At 44.4% G+C, this 18,539-nt stretch overlaps 1 protein-coding gene across 3 annotated transcripts in view; it reads left to right on the top strand.

The window, feature by feature from the left end:
- LOC126457025 (gastrula zinc finger protein XlCGF7.1-like) overlaps positions 1-18,539 on the top strand; it is a 127,169-nt gene that overhangs the window by 85,638 nt on the left and 22,992 nt on the right. For all 3 annotated transcript variants that reach the window (XM_050093001.1, XM_050093003.1, XM_050093002.1), the window contains exon 4: positions 16,992-17,218. In XM_050093001.1, coding sequence (XP_049948958.1) covers positions 16,992-17,218 — 227 coding nt within the window. The remainder of the gene's footprint in view (positions 1-16,991; positions 17,219-18,539) is intronic.

Below are 18,539 nucleotides of genomic sequence, written 5' to 3'. Positions count from 1 at the left end.
GCACAGAGACTCTGGGCAACAGTTTGTGAGGTAACTGGTGGGCCGTGGTGCCTGGAAAATATTCTAAGTTCGGAGCATGGCCAAGCTTGGGGCATCTCGGTGGGTCGCAGCCCGGCAGCCACCACGTCGTGCCGAACGTTAGCTTAACAACCGCGTCATGCCGCACAATGGCCAGTCCAGCCGCGTGGCTGGGAATTCCATGGTGATGCTGTGTTGATGGAGACATGCCGGGAGTGCCAAAGATGGCGGACTTTGTGAAACCTTAATGGCAGACTTTTCACACTTCATATAGGAATTAACAGTAGCCAGGTGAATCATGATACCTCAAAAAGAAACATGTACGTTACTATTATTTGCACTCCAATTCGGATGGTGTAATCAGATTTTCAATATCTTTATTAGTTTAAAGTTTAGTATCTGACTAAATTATACAAGTAACACCCAGCAACGAATTTCCAAAATCTAACCGGTTCATCTAACGTGTCGTTAGAAAGCTATTAGTGTAAACCTAAATTGGTATAAATTACAGGCGTGTAACTTGAATAGTACATGAGTTGTTGGAGGTCAAAGTGACCGATTATTATCGATCGCGTCAGGCTATAAGCCCTCCACAGTTACACGAAACAACGGTATCCAGTGGAACTGTAGCCACCTGTCTGAATTACGACGTCTCTTAGGTTTTCAGGGTGTATATGCAGACAAGGAAAAAAATCCCGGATTTCCCGATTAAAAATACACTTTCTCCCTGGTGAAAAAAACGCTTTTTCCGTGTTAAGTGACAGTATATTTTCCCTTCTCAATCCTTTGAACGGTTATGGTTTTTACACACGGGCGTAGAATTTCCCGACACTTTAGAAAATGAAACTCGGGGAAAAAGGCACGTTTTGGAAATATCTTCTATGTGTAGCAACATGTGTTTTCGTATTACGAAAGTATACATTGAAATTCCACTAAACACCGCATGTTACTTTCCGAATCATTGAAATCGAGATTGCGATGAGCTTTTGTACGCCAGTCATAGCTCATGTTACGTGATCTTTCCAGCCGATGACAGCGGATTTTCAGAGCATAGGACACATGATGTAGTCAGCCAACAGCAACATCACTGTTAAGTAGTATGAACACACACAAACAGGGAAAGTCAACAGTTTAAGTTAATATACATAGTGTAGCTACAAGAAAAGAAAAGCTCTCACATTTAATATTGGTCTCTAAGGTTAATAAGCTGCAAGAGAAGCTAAGCTTTCGCACATAATGTTGATATTTTTTGCGTGTGTTACACTTTAAGATGTATCACACAAATGTGCCAGTAAAATTTTTAATAATGACATAAATGTCTGATCTTCAGGGTTCGAAATTCTTCTAAATGGCTTATCAAAAATTTTATTTTTAAATGACAGCCAAACGCCCTGTGATTTAATAAATTCATGGTACATTCTCGCACATAGTTCAACTTACGTTAAAGGATATTTTCTTTGAAAGTAACGCTTTTCAAACCACCATTCGCAATATTTTCCCGCGACCTGTTAGAAATAGCAGCAGTTGCCAGAGAGCGCATATAACAGGCGACACCGTGCATGCGCAGCTATCATGATGTAGAAAGCCCATTTTTAAGTATGTGCGTGTAAAACATTGAAAGATCATACATTATGTCATAAAAGAAACAAGACATCAGAGGATACTCCAAGAACATCGGAATTTCTTGAACCATACTAAAATGTGCACATTTAATGTGCATACTTAAAGTGCACATTCGTATGTCCAGATTGCCAATGAAGTAGACCTCGACCTTATATTAAACATTTCAGTGTAGTTTTCGAGATGTTCATTTTCTTGGAGCACCAGTACTGTATTATATCATGTTTGGCTCTTTATTATGGCATAATGCCATACGTGCTAGACTATGAAAACGTGCACTTGAAATGCAGCGAACAGTTGAAACTAGTCGGTACTGTGGAATTAAACATTTAGTTTCAAATACAGTGACTGCCTCTGCGGAAAAGGTTAATAAAAGTCAAATTTCTTATTACTTCCTTGTTCCGCAAGGCGATTAATGCTTGGCTGTCAGAAAGGTGGAAATAAAATAAAATCTGAAACTGACATATTTTAGCCTTCCGTAATTATGTGAATGTATTTTAATTCACTTGATAGCTCCCGGCGGCCACAGATATCCTTTTTGTTTTCATTTGACATGAGAGTAAACGAAGGGGAATCAGCAAAACCACTAAATGTAAACACGGGTCACTTGAAGACTACCCACTATAACTCAGACTGCTTTGCACATCAGCCCCGGATCTACGATATCTTCGAACCGGATCAGCACTAAAAAATATATAATTTTCAAAAAAAAAGTTCATCTTGTAGCGCACATATTTCTGAAAAGTCTGAAATAAACTGCAGTGCCACGCCTCTTCATTAAGCATTCTTCTACAGCACGTCACTGTATTTCGCTCTGTGGAACTGAAATGTGTATATTTTGTAATGGATGCCATCATATTATATGCTGGACAGTGGAAATTGAAATGTTCAGTGGTGCCTCTCCTGCTACCAGCCGACCGGTTTGACAGCCTGCCCCCCCCCCCCCCCCCCCCCTCTCTCTCTCTCTCTCTCTCTCTCTCTGTTTTTTTTTTTTTTTTTTTTTTTTTTTTTTTTTTTTTTTTTTTTTTTTTTTTTTTTTTTTTTTTTTACCACCTCGCAATTAATAGCGGATGGGATAATTTCTAATTGGGAGAACAAGATGGCGTGCTTTTCTTTCTGCGAAATCCCCCTGCGGGTCCGGGGTAAGAATAGGCCCGAGGTATTCCTGCCTGTCGTAAGAGGCGACTAAAAGGAGTTTCAACCGTTTCCACATTACATGTGATGGTCCCCCTTGGGGTTTGACCTCCTTTTTTCAAAATTCTACAGAAGTACGAGCCTTTTGGGGAAGGATGCCTTTTGGGGAAGGACGCCTTACGTGGTGTATCACTGGTCCTCAATGCACTAAGACCTTGGCACTCAGCATTGTAACGGCGTTGTAACCACACCCACTATTCCTCCAATTGGGCCTAAACGCCTGATGGGTTGCACACGTTCCGCCCATAGTGCGTCCCCATCTGCACCTACGATAATGATGGACTTTCCATGGCACCCGAAATCCAGCACGGTAGCCAGCCCGTTGTGGTGGGGTCGTCATGTACCCTCTAGGTTATAGCCCCCTGACAACACAGGGATCGTACTGCCGATACCTGAGCTGCACTCTCCCCACGTCGGCCAAGGAGTAGATGCGCGTCTCCTTGGGGCATCAGGACTCCCGGCAACGGTCATCCTGCCAGGTGGCCCTTGCTGAGGCTGGGTGGCGCCCGTGGGGAGAGCCCCTGGTCGGAGTGGGTGGTATCGGGGCGGACGTTTCGCAGATGAAACGTCAACATGTATCAGGTCGCTCTGCGGCCGAGTCTTTTAAAAAGAAAGCTACTGTCTCTGGTTCTGGTTCTCCTGCCCTTTCCCCCTTGGCCACTCCCTGGGAGGAAGGACAGGCCCGCCGGCTTGGGGCAAAGTACTTCCCCCGCTGTTTAGTCTGTTCTCGGACCGATGGGGGGACGTTCGCCACCTCCAAGCCCATGTTCTTTGTCCAGCACATCGAGGACATCTTCGGGGAAATCGAGGCTCTCGGTAAAATGGGATCCGGGTCCGTTCTTATCAAGACCGCCTCCGCCACACAGTCGGCGGCGCTCCAGGCGTGCGGCCGACTAGGGGACATCCCAGTGTCCATTGTCCCGCATCTGGCACTGAATAGGACGCAGGGGGTTATTTTTCATCGGGACCTCCTGCTGCAACCTGATGAGGAGCTCAGGGCCAACCTGGAGCGCCGCGGCGTGCATTTCGCCCGACGAGTCCAGCGCGGCCCCAAAGACTGTCGCATCGACACCGGAGCCTTTATCCTCGCCTTTGAGGGGGACATTCTCCCGGAGAAGGTAAAGGTGATGTGCTACCTGTGCGACGTGCGACCTTACGTCCCGCCTCCTATGCGCTGCTTCCGGTGTTTGCGCTTTGGGCACATGTCGTCACGGTGTGAGGCTGAGCCCCTTTGTGGCGATTGTGGACGTCCTCTTCGTGAGGAACATACATGCACCCCACCACCTCGGTGCGTCAATTGTCCTGGCATCCACTCGCCTAGATCTTTAGACTGCCCCGCGTATCAGAAGGAGAAGAAGATCCAAGAATTAAAAACTTTGGATCGTCTCTCTTATTCTGAGGCCAGGAAGAAGTATGACCGCCTCCATCCTGTGACGTTGACAACTTTGTTTGCCTCAGTCGTGTCCACTCCTTCCACAGTATCCTCACCCCTATCCTGCCCCCCCTCCACCTCCTCATCCCATCCGGGGTCTATGCCTCCGCCTCCCAAATCCCTCCCTTCCAAACCCTCCTCCCTCACGGCCCCTGCCTCCTCTGCCCCAGGAGCCACCCTTCCTCCTCCTCCTCCTCCTCCTCCTCCTCCTCCTCCTCCTCCTCCTCCTCCCCCCCCCCCTCCCCCTCCCCCTCCGCCGCCTGAGAAGCGATCCTCTTCTCAGGCGTCCATCAGGGGAACGTTCCGGACCCTGGCTTCCGAGGTCCGGCATTCCAAAACGGACCCCGCGCGTGAGGACCTTCTTCGGGTCCAGCCCACCATCCCCGTGCCTCATCAGACTTCCAAGAAGGCCTCCAAGAAGAAATCTTTATCCCCCTCTCCACCCCGGCGCGTTTGGTCTGAAGCTCCATCCGCGAGTCGCTGCTCCCGGCCGTCCTCATTTTCGCCGGGACGCTCTGCTGCCAGGCGCTCAGCTGACCTCTCGTCGGCGAATGATGCTGCCCCTCCTATGCAACCCGGGAAAGCGGCCGCAGCTGGCGACGACTCGATGGAACAGGATCCGCCTCCCGCCGGTTGTAGCGTTGTTCCCTCGAAACCTGGCCCTCCGCGGCCGTCGAGGTGACCAGCTCTTCACTCGTTTCGTTCCCCCCTTTTTTCTGACTAGCGATGGCTTTGTTACATTGGAACATCAGAGGTATTTGATCTAATTGGGAGGAATTACAACTGCTCCTCCGCCTGCACTGTCCGCTCGTCCTTGGTCTCCAGGAAACCAAGTTGCGCCCAACTGACCGTATTGCTTTTACCCACTATACCTCGGAGCGGTCTGACCTCACCCCTGCGGACGGTATTCCAGCCCATGGTGGGGTCATGTTGCTCGTTCGGGACGATGTCTATTACCATCCCATCCCAGTGACCACCCCGCTCCAAGCAATAGCTGTCCGTATTACTCTTTCTGCCTTTACTTTTTCTGTTTGTACCGTCTACACTCCATCGTCATCCGCAGTTAGTCGGGCTGACATGATGCACCTGATTGTTCAGCTTCCTCCGCCGTTTTTATTGTTTGGCGACTTCAATGCCCATCATCCCCTTTGGGGCTTTCCTGCATCCTGTCAGAGAGGCTCCCTCTTGGCGGATGTCTTCAACCATCTCAATCTTGTCTGCCTCAATACTGGCACCCCGACTTTCCTCTCGGACTCCACTCATACCTACTCCCACTTGGACCTCTCGATCTGTTCTACCACTCTTGCCCGTCGGTTCGAGTGGTATGTCCTTTCTGACACCTATTCGAGCGACCACTTCCTCTGTGTCGTTCGTCTCCTACACCACACCCCATCCCCACGTCCTTCGAGCTGGAACATACCGAAAGCTGACTGGGGACTTTACTCCTCCCTGGCGACCTTTCCGGACCACGATTTTCTATGTTGTGACAGTCAGGTCGAATACCTCACGGCTGTTATCATCAATGCTGCCGAACGTTCCATTCCTCGTACTACCTCTTCTTCACGTCACGTTTCCGTCCCCTGGTGGAATGAGGCTTGTAGAGATGCTATCCGTGCTCGACAACATGCTTTACACACCTTTCGCCGCCATCCTACGTTGGCGAATTGTATTGGATACAAACGACTCTGAGCGCAATTCCGTAGAGTCATCAAAGACACCAAAAACGCTTGTTGGGCCTCTTTCACCAGCTCCTTTAACAGTTTTACTCCCTCTTCTGTCGTCTGGGGTGGCCTGCGCCAGCTGTCGGGCATTAAGGCCCACTCCTCGGTACCTGGCCTGACTTCAGGTAGTGAGGTCCTTGTTGATCCTGTGGATGTCTCCAACGCCTTCGGCCACTTTTTCGCGGAGGTTTCAAGCTTCACCCATTACCACCCTGCCTTCCTTCCCAGGAAAGAGGCAGAAGAGGCTCGGCGACCTTCCTTCCACTCGCTGAACTGGAACATTATAATGCCTCCTTTACTATGCGGGAACTCGAACGTGCACTTGCACTGTCCCGATCCTCTGTTCCGGTGCCAGATGCCATTCACGTTCAGATGCAGGCACACCTTTCTCCGGCAGGCAAAAGCTTTGTTCTTCGTACCTACAATCGCGTCTGGACCGAAGGTCAAGTCCCCATGCGTTGGCGTGACGCCGTCGTTGTTCCCATACCCAAACCCGGGAAGGATAGACACCTTCCTTCTAGTTACCGCCCCATTTCTCTTACAAGCTGTGTCTGTAAGGTGATGGAGCGCATGGTTAACACTCGGTTAGTTTGGATTCTTGAATCTCAACGGCTACTTACCAATGTTCAATGTGGCTTCCGTCGCCGCCGCTCCGCTGTTGACCACCTTGTGATCTTGTCGACATTCATCATGAACAACTTTTTGCGAAAGTGCCAAACGGTAGCCGTGTTCTTCGATTTGGAGAAGGCTTATGATATCTGTTGGAGAGGAGGTATCCTTCGCACTATGCACAGGTGGGGTCTACGCGGTCGCCTGCCCCTTTTTATTGATTCCTTTTTAACAGATCGAAAGTTTAGGGTACGTGTGGGTTCCGTATTGTCCGACGTCTTCCTCCAGGAGAATGGAGTGCCTCAGGGCTCCGTCTTGAGCGTAGCCCTTTTTGCCATAGCGATCACTCCTATTATGGATTGCATTCCACCTAATGTCTCAGGCTCTCTTCCATAATTTGTGTGATGTCCCCGTTTCTTCTCCTTCCTTGTTCTAACAAACAATCTGGTCATCACCAATTCTGTAGCTATTCCTGCCATTGTCAAAATTTGTTCGCCAGTAAATTTCACTAACCCTGCCAGAATCACAGGTTTAGATAGCCCGCGCTTATTTTCCGGTTTGGCGCTATTACGTGTTCGTACAACACGTTTTCCATGTTACTTCCGGAATAGAACTTATGCGGCTGCTGGCCGGGGACTGCAAAACTGGTCCTTACTAGTGTAGCGATCTGGCCAAAAGATTTCTGTCAAAATTTCATTTTCTTGGATACACCGAGAAGATAATCCGTAATAGTTCTCACCTGTTATTCCCGTCAGTCGTTTATTTACATTTTGGTAGTCTGAATCTATGGATTTCGCTAGTAATTATAACAACGCTAATCATTCGCAAACCCAATCAACCACATAATCAGACAGCGATTGGCATTCATCCGTTCGGCTTTACTCCGCTCAGCTCGTATAGACCCGTTCCCTTTTGTCTGCGGAAAGTTTATTTCTAGATGCGATGAGGATTATCCTGCCAGAGGCATCACAGACACTATGCACGCATACAAAAATCAACTTATGATTCATTCAGAAATCAACTTAAAATGTGTTCAAAATGTTCAAAAACCAACAGGGAATCGTTTCAAAATCATATGAATAATCGATAGACAAACGTGCGCTCGATGCTAGGTGCTTTGTGTAACAAGTTCCACCCCCCCCCCCCCCCCCCCTCGAGAATATGAATTTGGCGCCCCCTTTTCTCGGTAGCATCTAGCTGCTTGCACAACCAACAGCCACATTCCTTTAGCGAGAAGCAGGAGAATCTACTATTCAAACGCGGCTCAACTGCGCATGCGCGTGAACCCGCTCGTAACTGTTAAATCGAATGTTGTAATGTAGTTCTAGTGCAAGGAATTAAAGAAAATGGCATTTGAGGCATTTATTAATTACTAATGTCCATGAAGCATTGTTTTTTAAGAAACTTACAGTCCACGGTTGCATTCTTGGACTGCAAGTTTCTTTTACAACACATCAAATCAGTTACTGTGTTGGCCACACCAAACTTTGCCATAGATAAAGTGCTACGTTATATATACAGTTGCATTCATTATTAAATAAATTAATCACTCCCACAACTGCATATTGTTGTGATTGTAGCAATGTGATATGATTTTCTCCAGACCAAGGCATTCTGCCATCCGAATAATTATTTTTCTCACCCCACTGCGAATTACATTTTCCCTGGAATTCCTTACACTTCTCAGTGGTGTAAGGGATGACCTCGATGGGCCAGCAATGGCTTTATCATCTCTCATTATTTTGGAATACCTTTGCCCAGTTTCCATACAGGTGCTACTGTTGGATAGCTAAGATTAGCAGTAGTGCAAGAGAGAAGACAGTCAGCATGAAACGTTCTGAATGCTGTAAGCACTACAAGGAGAATAAGCCATCTCATTTCCTTAACCAAACTAAACTATTCGACAAAACTTAAGGACTCGTTCCGCATTAACCTGCCTTGAAATGGATAAAATTGAGTAGCTATATTTTCTTTTACATTTGGACAAATGTTTTCCCAAAATATTACAGTGCGCACCAGTGCTCCCTGGCACACACTTTGAGAACCACTAAATTAGAAGCTTAAATTTTTTGCTGCCAAGAGACTGTAGACCTTGGTAAGTGATATAAATTTCAACTTGATAGGTCTATCCATTCCTGAGAAAAAGGTGTCTTAATAGATGGACAGAGAGACGTACAGACAGACAGACAACAGAGTGATCCTATAAGGATTCCGTTTTTACCGACAGAGGCACGGATCCCTACAAAATGGGAAGAACGGTTTTTGGAGTTAAGTTTGTATGGAACCTCAGTGTGTGTGAATCCTGACTGCACTTAATCGGATTTTCTTGTCATGTGCTTTAAGCTTTGAAATTATGAATTGGCAAACTATTTAGTTTTATTCTGTGGAAATGAAACAATATTTGGTAAAGTCATATAATATTGTATCACTTTACAGTAAAACTAGTACAGTGAGCCATGCATAAAATTGGACAAACACCTTCCCATTTCTGCTCAAATCTTACAATCTTGCACTAGTATTCTTGCTTTTTATTTGTTTTAGAAGCTTCTGTAGTAGTAGCTCCTACCTCTACCAGTCTATCTTCCCCCCAGAGACTAGTTTGGAATATGTAGAACAGAATGATTCTGACTACTTATTTTGAGATACGGTCTTTTTGCAACATTCACAAATTTTAATCAAAGACACTTCAGCTCTAGTTGGTCCACTCATAACAATAGCTGCTTTGGCACCCTCGCCTGGTTTGGGTCCTCAGAAAGCACAGAAATGGTAGCTGTTAAGCATGGGGGCCAAGAAGATAATCAATTTATTATATGCAGAATTGCAGGGACTGATTTTGTCATACCAGGTAGACTTACTGAAGAGGAAATAGTGGAAATCGATGAGAGAGGAAAACAAGGAAAAATAAATTCCAATTTCTGATGTAATGGTAGAACACTGTTTTTTTTTATTAATTAAAAACATTTTCTTAATTAAATATTTGTTTACATTCATTTACACAGCTCCAAAGCTTCTTGAAGAAATGATTCAATAAAAATTTCTTTTCAGTGAAAAAATAAGAGTAACATGTTTCAGTTTGAAATTTCACACATTCTTTTTCCACTACTTTTAGCATTGCCCTCCAGAAAACGTGGTTCCTAGCAATGCGGACCCTACCCTCCATGGCTGTCAAGGCTATTTTAAGAATAAATAAAAAATGTAAATGTCGTGTGACTGTCCTGTCGGGTAGACCTTTTGCCGGGTTTAAATCTTTCGATCTAACGCCACTTCTGCGACTCGCGTGTCGATGGGGATGAAATGGTGATGATTAGGACAACGCAACACCCAGTCCCTGAGCAGAGAATATCTCCGACCCAGCTGGGAATATAACCCGGGCCCCCAGGATTGACATTCTGTCACGCTGACCACTCAGCTACCGGGGGCGGACATTTTAAGAATAGTGATGACTATGAGTGTTGGGCGGTGTTTGTACATATGTTCTGGACCCTGTCTGCATCAGACAAGTGCCACTCAATAATACTTTGGAGGCTGTGTCTATCTGACTGAGGACATCTCTAGAATTTACTGTCTGTAACGTGTATCTTGCTCCCAACAGTTAATTGTCCAAGAGTGTGTTGCCTGTACTTTTTTTCTCACCTGCCCCCCACCCTTTCTAATTGTGGGTGACTGCAATACCCACAGCACTGTGTGGTATGGGATTATGACTGCTGGCCGTAGTAAAGCTGTCAAACACTTGCTCGCAGAACTTAGTATTTGACTTCCAGTTGTTTTGACTCTTCCTCGGCATCACTCTCCCGGCTGTTGACGCAGATGGGCTCTCAACAGAGACGACTGGGATGCCTTCACCTGTGCTGTTGCCCTTAGCACCCTGTCACATGAAGATATTGATGTGGCCATCCAGAGCACAATTTCATCCATTCTTTCTGTGGCTGACGTAGTAATCCTATATTCCTCAGGATCTCACCTTCAGAAGAGATTAGTTTGGTGGACCCCCTAAATCTCTCTGGCTCCCAGAGTTCGCAGTGGGCCCTCCAGTGCCATATGCACATCATGCCGGTAAATGACGCTGTGTCCGGGGACTGCCACCTCATAAAACAACAGAAACAAGAATGCTGAGAACAGTATGTTGCTACTGTTGCTACCTTTGGACGATGTACCCTCCCTTCACAGGTTTGCGTGAGGATTCCATGTCTCTGTGGACATCAGTCCCCCACAGGTGTACCTTGTATCTCTCTGAATGGTTCTGTCTACACTGACCCAGATGCTGTCACCAAACATTTTGCTTTGCATTAGGCTAGAGCCTCTATGACTGAGGATTATCAGTGGGAGAGTGAATTCACTTACCTTTCACTGTATGTCAGCTGGAGCCTGTAATGCTCCATTCAGTGAGTGAGAATTCCTCAGTACTCTAGCCCTTTGCTGTGAGATGGCTCCAGGGCCAGACCATGTCCACAACCTAATGTTGAAACAGTTGTTGTTGGATTGCTAACATCACATCCTTGCTTTTTCAACTGTATCTGGAGTGAGGGTTAGTTCCCATCTCAGTGGCAAGAAAGTGTGTCATGGTGGCACTGAAACCAGGTAAACCACCCCCCTCTTGAGATAGACTGCTATCAACCACTTAGTCTCACTAATTTTCTCTTAAAGTTGTTCAAATGTATTGTAAGCAACAGGCTGTGTTGGTACCTTGAGCCTCAGGATCTTTTGGCTCTGCCCCATCTGCTATCCACTCAGATTTGCCTGCCATCAACACCGCATCACTGTCTTCTTCAACATGAAAAAGGCTTATGACACCACGTGGCATCACCACATCCTTTTTGGCCTTTATGAGTGGGGTCTCTGGGGCCCACTCCCAATTTTTGTCTACAACTGTGTGACCCACCATACTTCCTGGGTTCAAGGTGGTACTTACAGTGGACCCCCCCCCCCCCCCCATCTACAAAAGAATGGGTTTCCGCAGCAGTCAGTACTGCTTTTGCCCCTTTTTCTAGTGTCTATTAATGGTGTAACTGCAGCTGTGTGGTCTACAGTGTCACCCTTCCTGATAATTTGTGCATTTACTGTTGGTCCTCAACTGTGGGTGTTGCCGAGCGCCGACTGGGGTGCTATATGAATGAATGGCACAGTCCGTGCCCTGACCCATGGCTTCCGGTTATCAGCTGCCAATACATGCCTCATGCCTTCCTATTGCCGTCTTACTGTTCATACACAACTAGACCACTATCTCGATGACCAGCTGTGAACGTAATGAAGTTTTATCGCTATGGACCAGATTAATACATAAATACATATTTTTGTTTTAAGTAGTTTTCATTCTTTTTGTAGTTTCCTACATAAATCATGGCATTTGGAGTCTGAAAATTTAACTTTCATTTTCCATATTACAGAGTTTAGTCCATATTTTTATATCAGAATTGCATAAATCCATATTTTCAATGCTACATTATACAGAACTGATCTTATAAAAGTGTAACAGCATTAAAAATTCATCAAATGACACTTAAAGCATGATTAAAATTACAAGCTTTTGTGAAAGCACTTTTATAAACATGCTGTTATGAAATGTGGTACTTGTTTGTAGTAATGAACATGATATTAAATTAAGGCAGCTAAAATGCACTTTTTTCGATGGCAAAGGTCGTTGGTACCCTCCACGTCCATGAAATCTACCTGTCGAAACTAGGGTGCAAGGGCTAACTAAGAAGTTTATGGATGGTACCTTATATGCCATGCCATCTTCATCATAGATATGTTACATGATTTCCATTCCTCCACATTTTCTATTTTGTCACTCAGTTGTCTTTTGCATGGAACACAAAACAATTACACCTTACAGTTAAGTGGGTGATTTTATGCTAGCGATGTGAACAAGAAGGCTTCAGCATTTATAAGCGAGTGTTCCATTCAACACACAATGTCTGACACGCACCTCCACAAGTAGTACATTAGCCATATGTATAACTTCATGTCCGTGTCATTCACTGTTGATAATGATGAGGTTTGCTGCTATGTGTCATTGTGTGTTTTACACACCTGTGGTCTTGCAAGTGTGTTATTTATGCATCTACATTCTTTCAAATATAAAAGTTGCATATATCAGTCTGTGTGCAATAGTTATAATAGAGGGAAACATTCCACGTAGGAAATATATATCTAAAAACAAAGATGATGTGACTTACCAAATGAAAGTGCTGGCAGGTCGACAGACACACAAACACACACACAAAATTCAAGCTTTCGCAACAAACTGTTGCCTCATCAGGAAAGAGGGAAGGAGAGGGAAAGACGAAAGGATGTGGGTTTTAAGGGAGAGGGTAAGGAGTCATTCCAATCCCGGGAGCGGAAAGACTTACCTTAGGGGGGAAAAAGGACGGGTATACACTCGCGCACACACACACATCCATCCACACATATACAGACACAAGCAGACATATTTAAAGACAAAGAGTTTGGGCAGAGATGTCAGTCGAGGCAGAAGTGCAGAGGCAAAGATGTTGTTGAATGACAGGTGAGGTATGAGTGGCGGCAACTTGAAATTAGTGGAGATTGAGGCCTGGTAGATAATGGGAAGAGAGGATATATTGAAGAGCAAGTTCCCATCTCCGGAGTTCGGATAGGTTGGTGTTAGTGGGAAGTATCCAGATAACCCGGACGGTGTAACACTGTGCCAAGATGTGCTGGCCGTGCACCAAGGCATGTTTAGCCACAGGGTGATCCTCATTACCAACAAACGCTGTCTGCCTGTGTCCATTCATGCGAATGGACAGTTTGTTGCTGGTCATTCCCACATAGAATGCGTCACAGTGTAGGCAGGTCAGTTGGTAGATCACGTGGGTGCTTTCACATGTGGCTCTGCCTTTGATCGTGTACACCTTCCGGGTTACAGGACTGGAGTAGGTGGTGGTGGGAGGGTGCATGGGACAGGTTTTACACCGGGGGCGGTTACAAGGGTAGGAGCCAGAGGGTAGGGAAGGTGGTTTGGGGATTTCATAGGGATGAACTAAGAGGTTACGAAGGTTAGGTGGACGGCGGAAAGACACTCTTGGTGGAGTGGGGAGGATTTCATGAAGGATGGATCACATTTCTGGGCAGGATTTGAGGAAGTCGTATCCCTGCTGGAGAGCCACATTCAGAATCTGATCCAGTCCCGGAAAGTATCCTGTCACAAGTGGGGCACTTTTGTGGTTCTTCTGTGGGAGGTTCTGGGTTTGAGAGGATGAAGAAGTGGCTCTGGTTATTTGCTTCTGTACCAGGTCGGGAGGGTAGTTGCGTGATGCGAAAGCTGTTGTCAGGTTGTTGGTGTAATGCTTCAGGGATTCCGGACTGGAGCAGATTCGTTTGCCACGAAGACCTAGGCTGTAGGGAAGGGACCGTTTGATGTGGAATGGGTGGCAGCTGTCGTAATGGAGGTACTGTTGCTTGTTGGTGGGTTTGATGTGGACGGACGTGTGAAGCTGGCCATTGGACAGGTGGAGGTCAACATCAAGGAAAGTGGCATGGGATTTGGAGTAGGACCAGGTGAATCTGATGGAACCAAAGGAGTTGAGGTTGGAGAGGAAATTTTGGAGTTCTTCTTCACTGTGAGTCCAGATCATGAAGATCTCATCAATAAATCTGCACCAAACTTTGGGTTGGCAAGCCTGGGTAACCAAGAAGGCTTCCTCTAAGCGACCCACGAATAGGTTGGCGTACGAAGGGGCCATCCTGGTACCCATGGCTGTTCCCTTTAATTGTTGGTATGTCTGGCCCTCAAAAGTGAAGAAGTTGTGGGTCAGGATGAAGCTGGCTAAGGTAATGAGGAAAGAGGTTTTAGGCAGGGTGGCAGGTGATCAGCGTGAAAGGAAGTGCTCCATCGCAGCAAGGCCCTGGACGTGCGGGATATTTGTGTATAAGGAAGTGGCAGCAATGGCTACAAGGATGGTTTCTGGGGGTAACGGATTGGGTAAGGATTCCAGGCGTTCGAGAAAGTGGTTGGTGTCTTTGATGAAGGATGGGAGACTGCACGTAATGGGTTGAAAGGTCCCCAAACTGATCAACACTACATTGAGCATTTCAATGACATTAAAACAATTATTTTTCGGTTTCAAGATGAGTCTGCTTGTATTTTGCATGCAAAAGAACTTTCTGAAAATGAAACTCTACAGAGTGATTTTGTGTACATGGAAGGCAATTATTGTTTTTTGTTGTCAGATTAAGACACTGGAAAACCCTTCAGCATCTTTGAAAGGCAGTGTAAAGATTATTGAAGGCATAAATATGAAAATTAGTGAAGCAGATGGACCTGTTGCTGAGTTATTAAAGCAATATTTGAGCTATGTACTTGAGAAAAACAGAGCTTTTAATCTGCCCACAAAAATTAACATTGCACTGTGTGGAAGAATAGATGACCAACTTGATGTCCCATACTCACTTCCAGAATTGTGCAAATTTAAATTTGCTCCAGTCACATCCTGTGACATTTAAAGATATTTCAGTCAGTACAAAGTACTGTATCATTCAAACATAAATAGTATTAATTTTGAAAATTAAAAAAAAAATGTGATTATATATTGTAATAATACAAATAATGTCAGTAAACTGTTTGTTTTTTGTATAATAGTGTTGTTTATTTGAAAATAGTACTTTTTTGTCTGTCTATTTTTTCCATATTTTATATTTCTGAGTCATATTATATGTACATATTGTGTCATTTTTAATTCATATTTATCTGAACCCTAGTTATCATCGTTTGGGACTGGTCTTCAATGTCTTGTAGATGTGACTTCCTCATCTTTGCCAACATAAGCAAAAACATTGTTCACCCCTAAATATTGTTCAATGTGTCAGTAACACCAGCTGGAGCACAGAGTGCTCTACATTTTTGCGATCCTACAAACCACTTATCCCGTCCCATCTTGTCTATGGGAATGTGGCATATGGCTCCGCATCGCCTTCAGCCCTGTGGATGCTGGATTCTATATATGGTTGTGGGATATAATTTTCAGCTGGTGCCTTTTGGACCAGCCCTGTGAACAGCCTACTTTGGTCCCTTCCAAACAGATCAGATGCCAAAAACTCCTGCTCAACTATGGAATACGTGTTTTCTGTTCGTGTGAGCATCCAGACTGTCATGGCCTTTTTCCTTGTAGAGAGATCCACCTCCCGCAACCGAGGCCCAGGACTGGAATTGAAATTGCAGTTCACATACAGGATTTCCGCTCTGAACTCCTACTTCCACCATTGTTGCCTCTTGTTAGCAAGCAACTGCTCCTGGTATGTACGCCCTCCTTGGATCTGTCTCTACCTCTCCTCGTGGCCAAAAGACCCTGTGGATCCCCTGGTTTTTCACTGCCTGTTCCTGGCCGTTCTTGATGCATTTCAGAGTTCAGAATGGTACTCAAATGGAACTGTGCGGGGTTTTACATTGGGAAAGATATGTTCTATATTTTTAAACAGTGTTGTTCAGTATTTTTTTATTTTATTTACTTATTTTTAATATTTTCAGGCCTGATATAAAAATTTTCTGTTTTGTCAGTTGCCTCTATCCTGTGCTCCTCTTAATCTGTCTTGTTGTTTTATGCCCATAACTGCTTTGGATATGATACAAGATAGGCTTATACCAGAATGATACGAAACATATTACCACTTTAAAACTGTGTGTCAAATCAAGACTCAGTGGTTTTTCCTTGCCTTTTTTGTGGGCTAGTGCTATTCTTGACCCACCTATCCAGGCACAACAGAGGAACCATTTTCACAGATTTGGAATTGTGAAGGCAGTGAATCATAACTACAGTAGATAGCTCAGTTAATATGAGCACTATCTGTGAAATGCCTGTTAGGTTAAAACTGTTGGCTGGAACAAATTTTTATCAGTCATACTCATTCCAGTACAGAGTGAAAGATCAGTTCTGTGGTATGAAATGTACAGGTACCAGATAATTTTTTTGAGTCCTGAACCTACTGCCTAAATACTGCTGAGGTTTGATTTTTTGCCATAAACCGTAGGCATGTGATATCATAGTTGGAGGCTTACTTGTGTACAGTGTTGTTTAATCACTCCTTGTTTTTGAAGTCCAGATTGTAGCAAACCCATACGTTAGCTGTGTGGAAATTCAGAAAAACCTGGATACTACAGTCAGTAGTGCACTTGCCTGTGAAAGGCAAAGGTTCTGGTTCAAGTTCCAGTCTGGCACACACTTTTAACCTGCCCAGAAGTTTCAAATTAGTGCACATTCTGCAGCAGAGTGAAAATTTTTCTAGATCCATCTTAATTTCCCGTCCCTTTTCCCCCCAGTATCTGGTTACAATTTGTGTTTTGTATATTGTCTTCCATAAGAAAAATAATGGCATCACTTTCATGTTTTGTCGCACATGACTTTATAACTTTGTGATTAATATTGATTAATATGTTTGTGATATAGGAATGTGGCAAAAAAAGCAGCAGTAGTGGGGGACTGTATCATCACATGAAATCTCATCTACCACCAGCTTATGAATGTGCAGAATGTAGTAGAAAATTTGATAGGAAAAAGACACTTGAATCACATTGGCACAGAATACATGGTGACAGTACCCAAAATCAAAAAGAAGTTCATGTGAGACCTAAATCGCCTAAGTGCAATTCCGGTACTCATCAGGTACTTTTGAAGTAAGTACCATTGTGGAAATTATGTTCAGTAAGAAGTGTTATAAATTTATATTTACTTCATACTTTTTAATGTTTTTATTTTACCTAACTTTTCGGTATGCATCTGGCACAGATGCTGATGGGGTCTCTTGAGATTTGTAGGATGTACACACTGTTGAAGGGGCTTTATTAGGTCCTAAGCTATTTTTCAATGTCTGATTATCCAACAACAATGTCTGTACCTTACTGTTTATTGTGTATTCTGTTTGATTATGTCCTGTCATGAATGTGCTACACAGTGTATGTTTAGGAAGAACGATAAATACATAACTCTTTACGAAAAAGGTTGTGGTGCTGTATGTAGTAGTCCTGTTCAAGGTGGAAATTGTCCATGAAAAATAAGGAACAGAGAACAATTAAATTAGATATTAAAATAATGGATAGTAAATAAGAATGATGTGAGTTTCTGAATGCAGTTGTGTTAATACAGTCGAAATATGTTATGTCTTTGGAACCAAGACTACTCCGAATGCAAGATGACCTTCCATTGTTATCAAGGGATTACAAAAAAATGGATATAAATATACCACATTTATTTTGGAAACTTACAAATGGTTTCCTTACTCCATGAAACGGAAGGAGACAGTAAAAGTAATGATACACAGAAAATAAAATCAGTTACAGTACTCACTCACTCAGATATAAATGCCACTTAGTGGTCCTCACTGGAATGCTCCACAGAATATGCAGTTTCACCGTCATTGTCATGGTTACTGTGCACCATTTCCCACAGTAGATTGCCTTCATTCTCTTATAATGCATTTGTTACATGGCACTTCTTAAAGCTGTTCACAGTTCAAGCACCGTTTAAGCATATCCAACCAGTCTGGATCCATTCTGTAATCACAGATAGTGGAGATTTCATCAACTTCCTGACAGGGATCAGGGCCTGACCACCTTGAAGTAACTAATTGCTGTGCAGCTGCTTCAGAAGGTCTTTAAATGGCTTATTTGCCACCACATCTAACACTACTAATTGCGAAGTCATACCTCCAGGAATGACGACAAGATCTGTGTTAATAAATTCAGGATCTCTGCTTACACTTCTGGTGTCAGATGCCCGTTGCAAAAAGCATCAAGGGTCAGCATCCCACAGTTCTTTAGAAGAGCACCACCTGCTGCAGACAGTATGGAGGCAATTTATAACCAACTCATTGGTCATCTATCCTTTTCCATCGCAACAAAATATGACACGGTGCAGCAACTTTTCCTTTTGAAATAGTTTTACGATTGAGGATGACGTAGAACCACATCTACAAATGCACACATCATCGTGGTGATT

This window comes from Schistocerca serialis, chromosome 2 (assembly GCF_023864345.2).
Source record: "Schistocerca serialis cubense isolate TAMUIC-IGC-003099 chromosome 2, iqSchSeri2.2, whole genome shotgun sequence".
In the NCBI taxonomy this organism is placed as follows: Eukaryota; Metazoa; Arthropoda; class Insecta; order Orthoptera; family Acrididae; genus Schistocerca; species Schistocerca serialis.
This window is presented reverse-complemented; position numbering and strand designations above follow the sequence as displayed.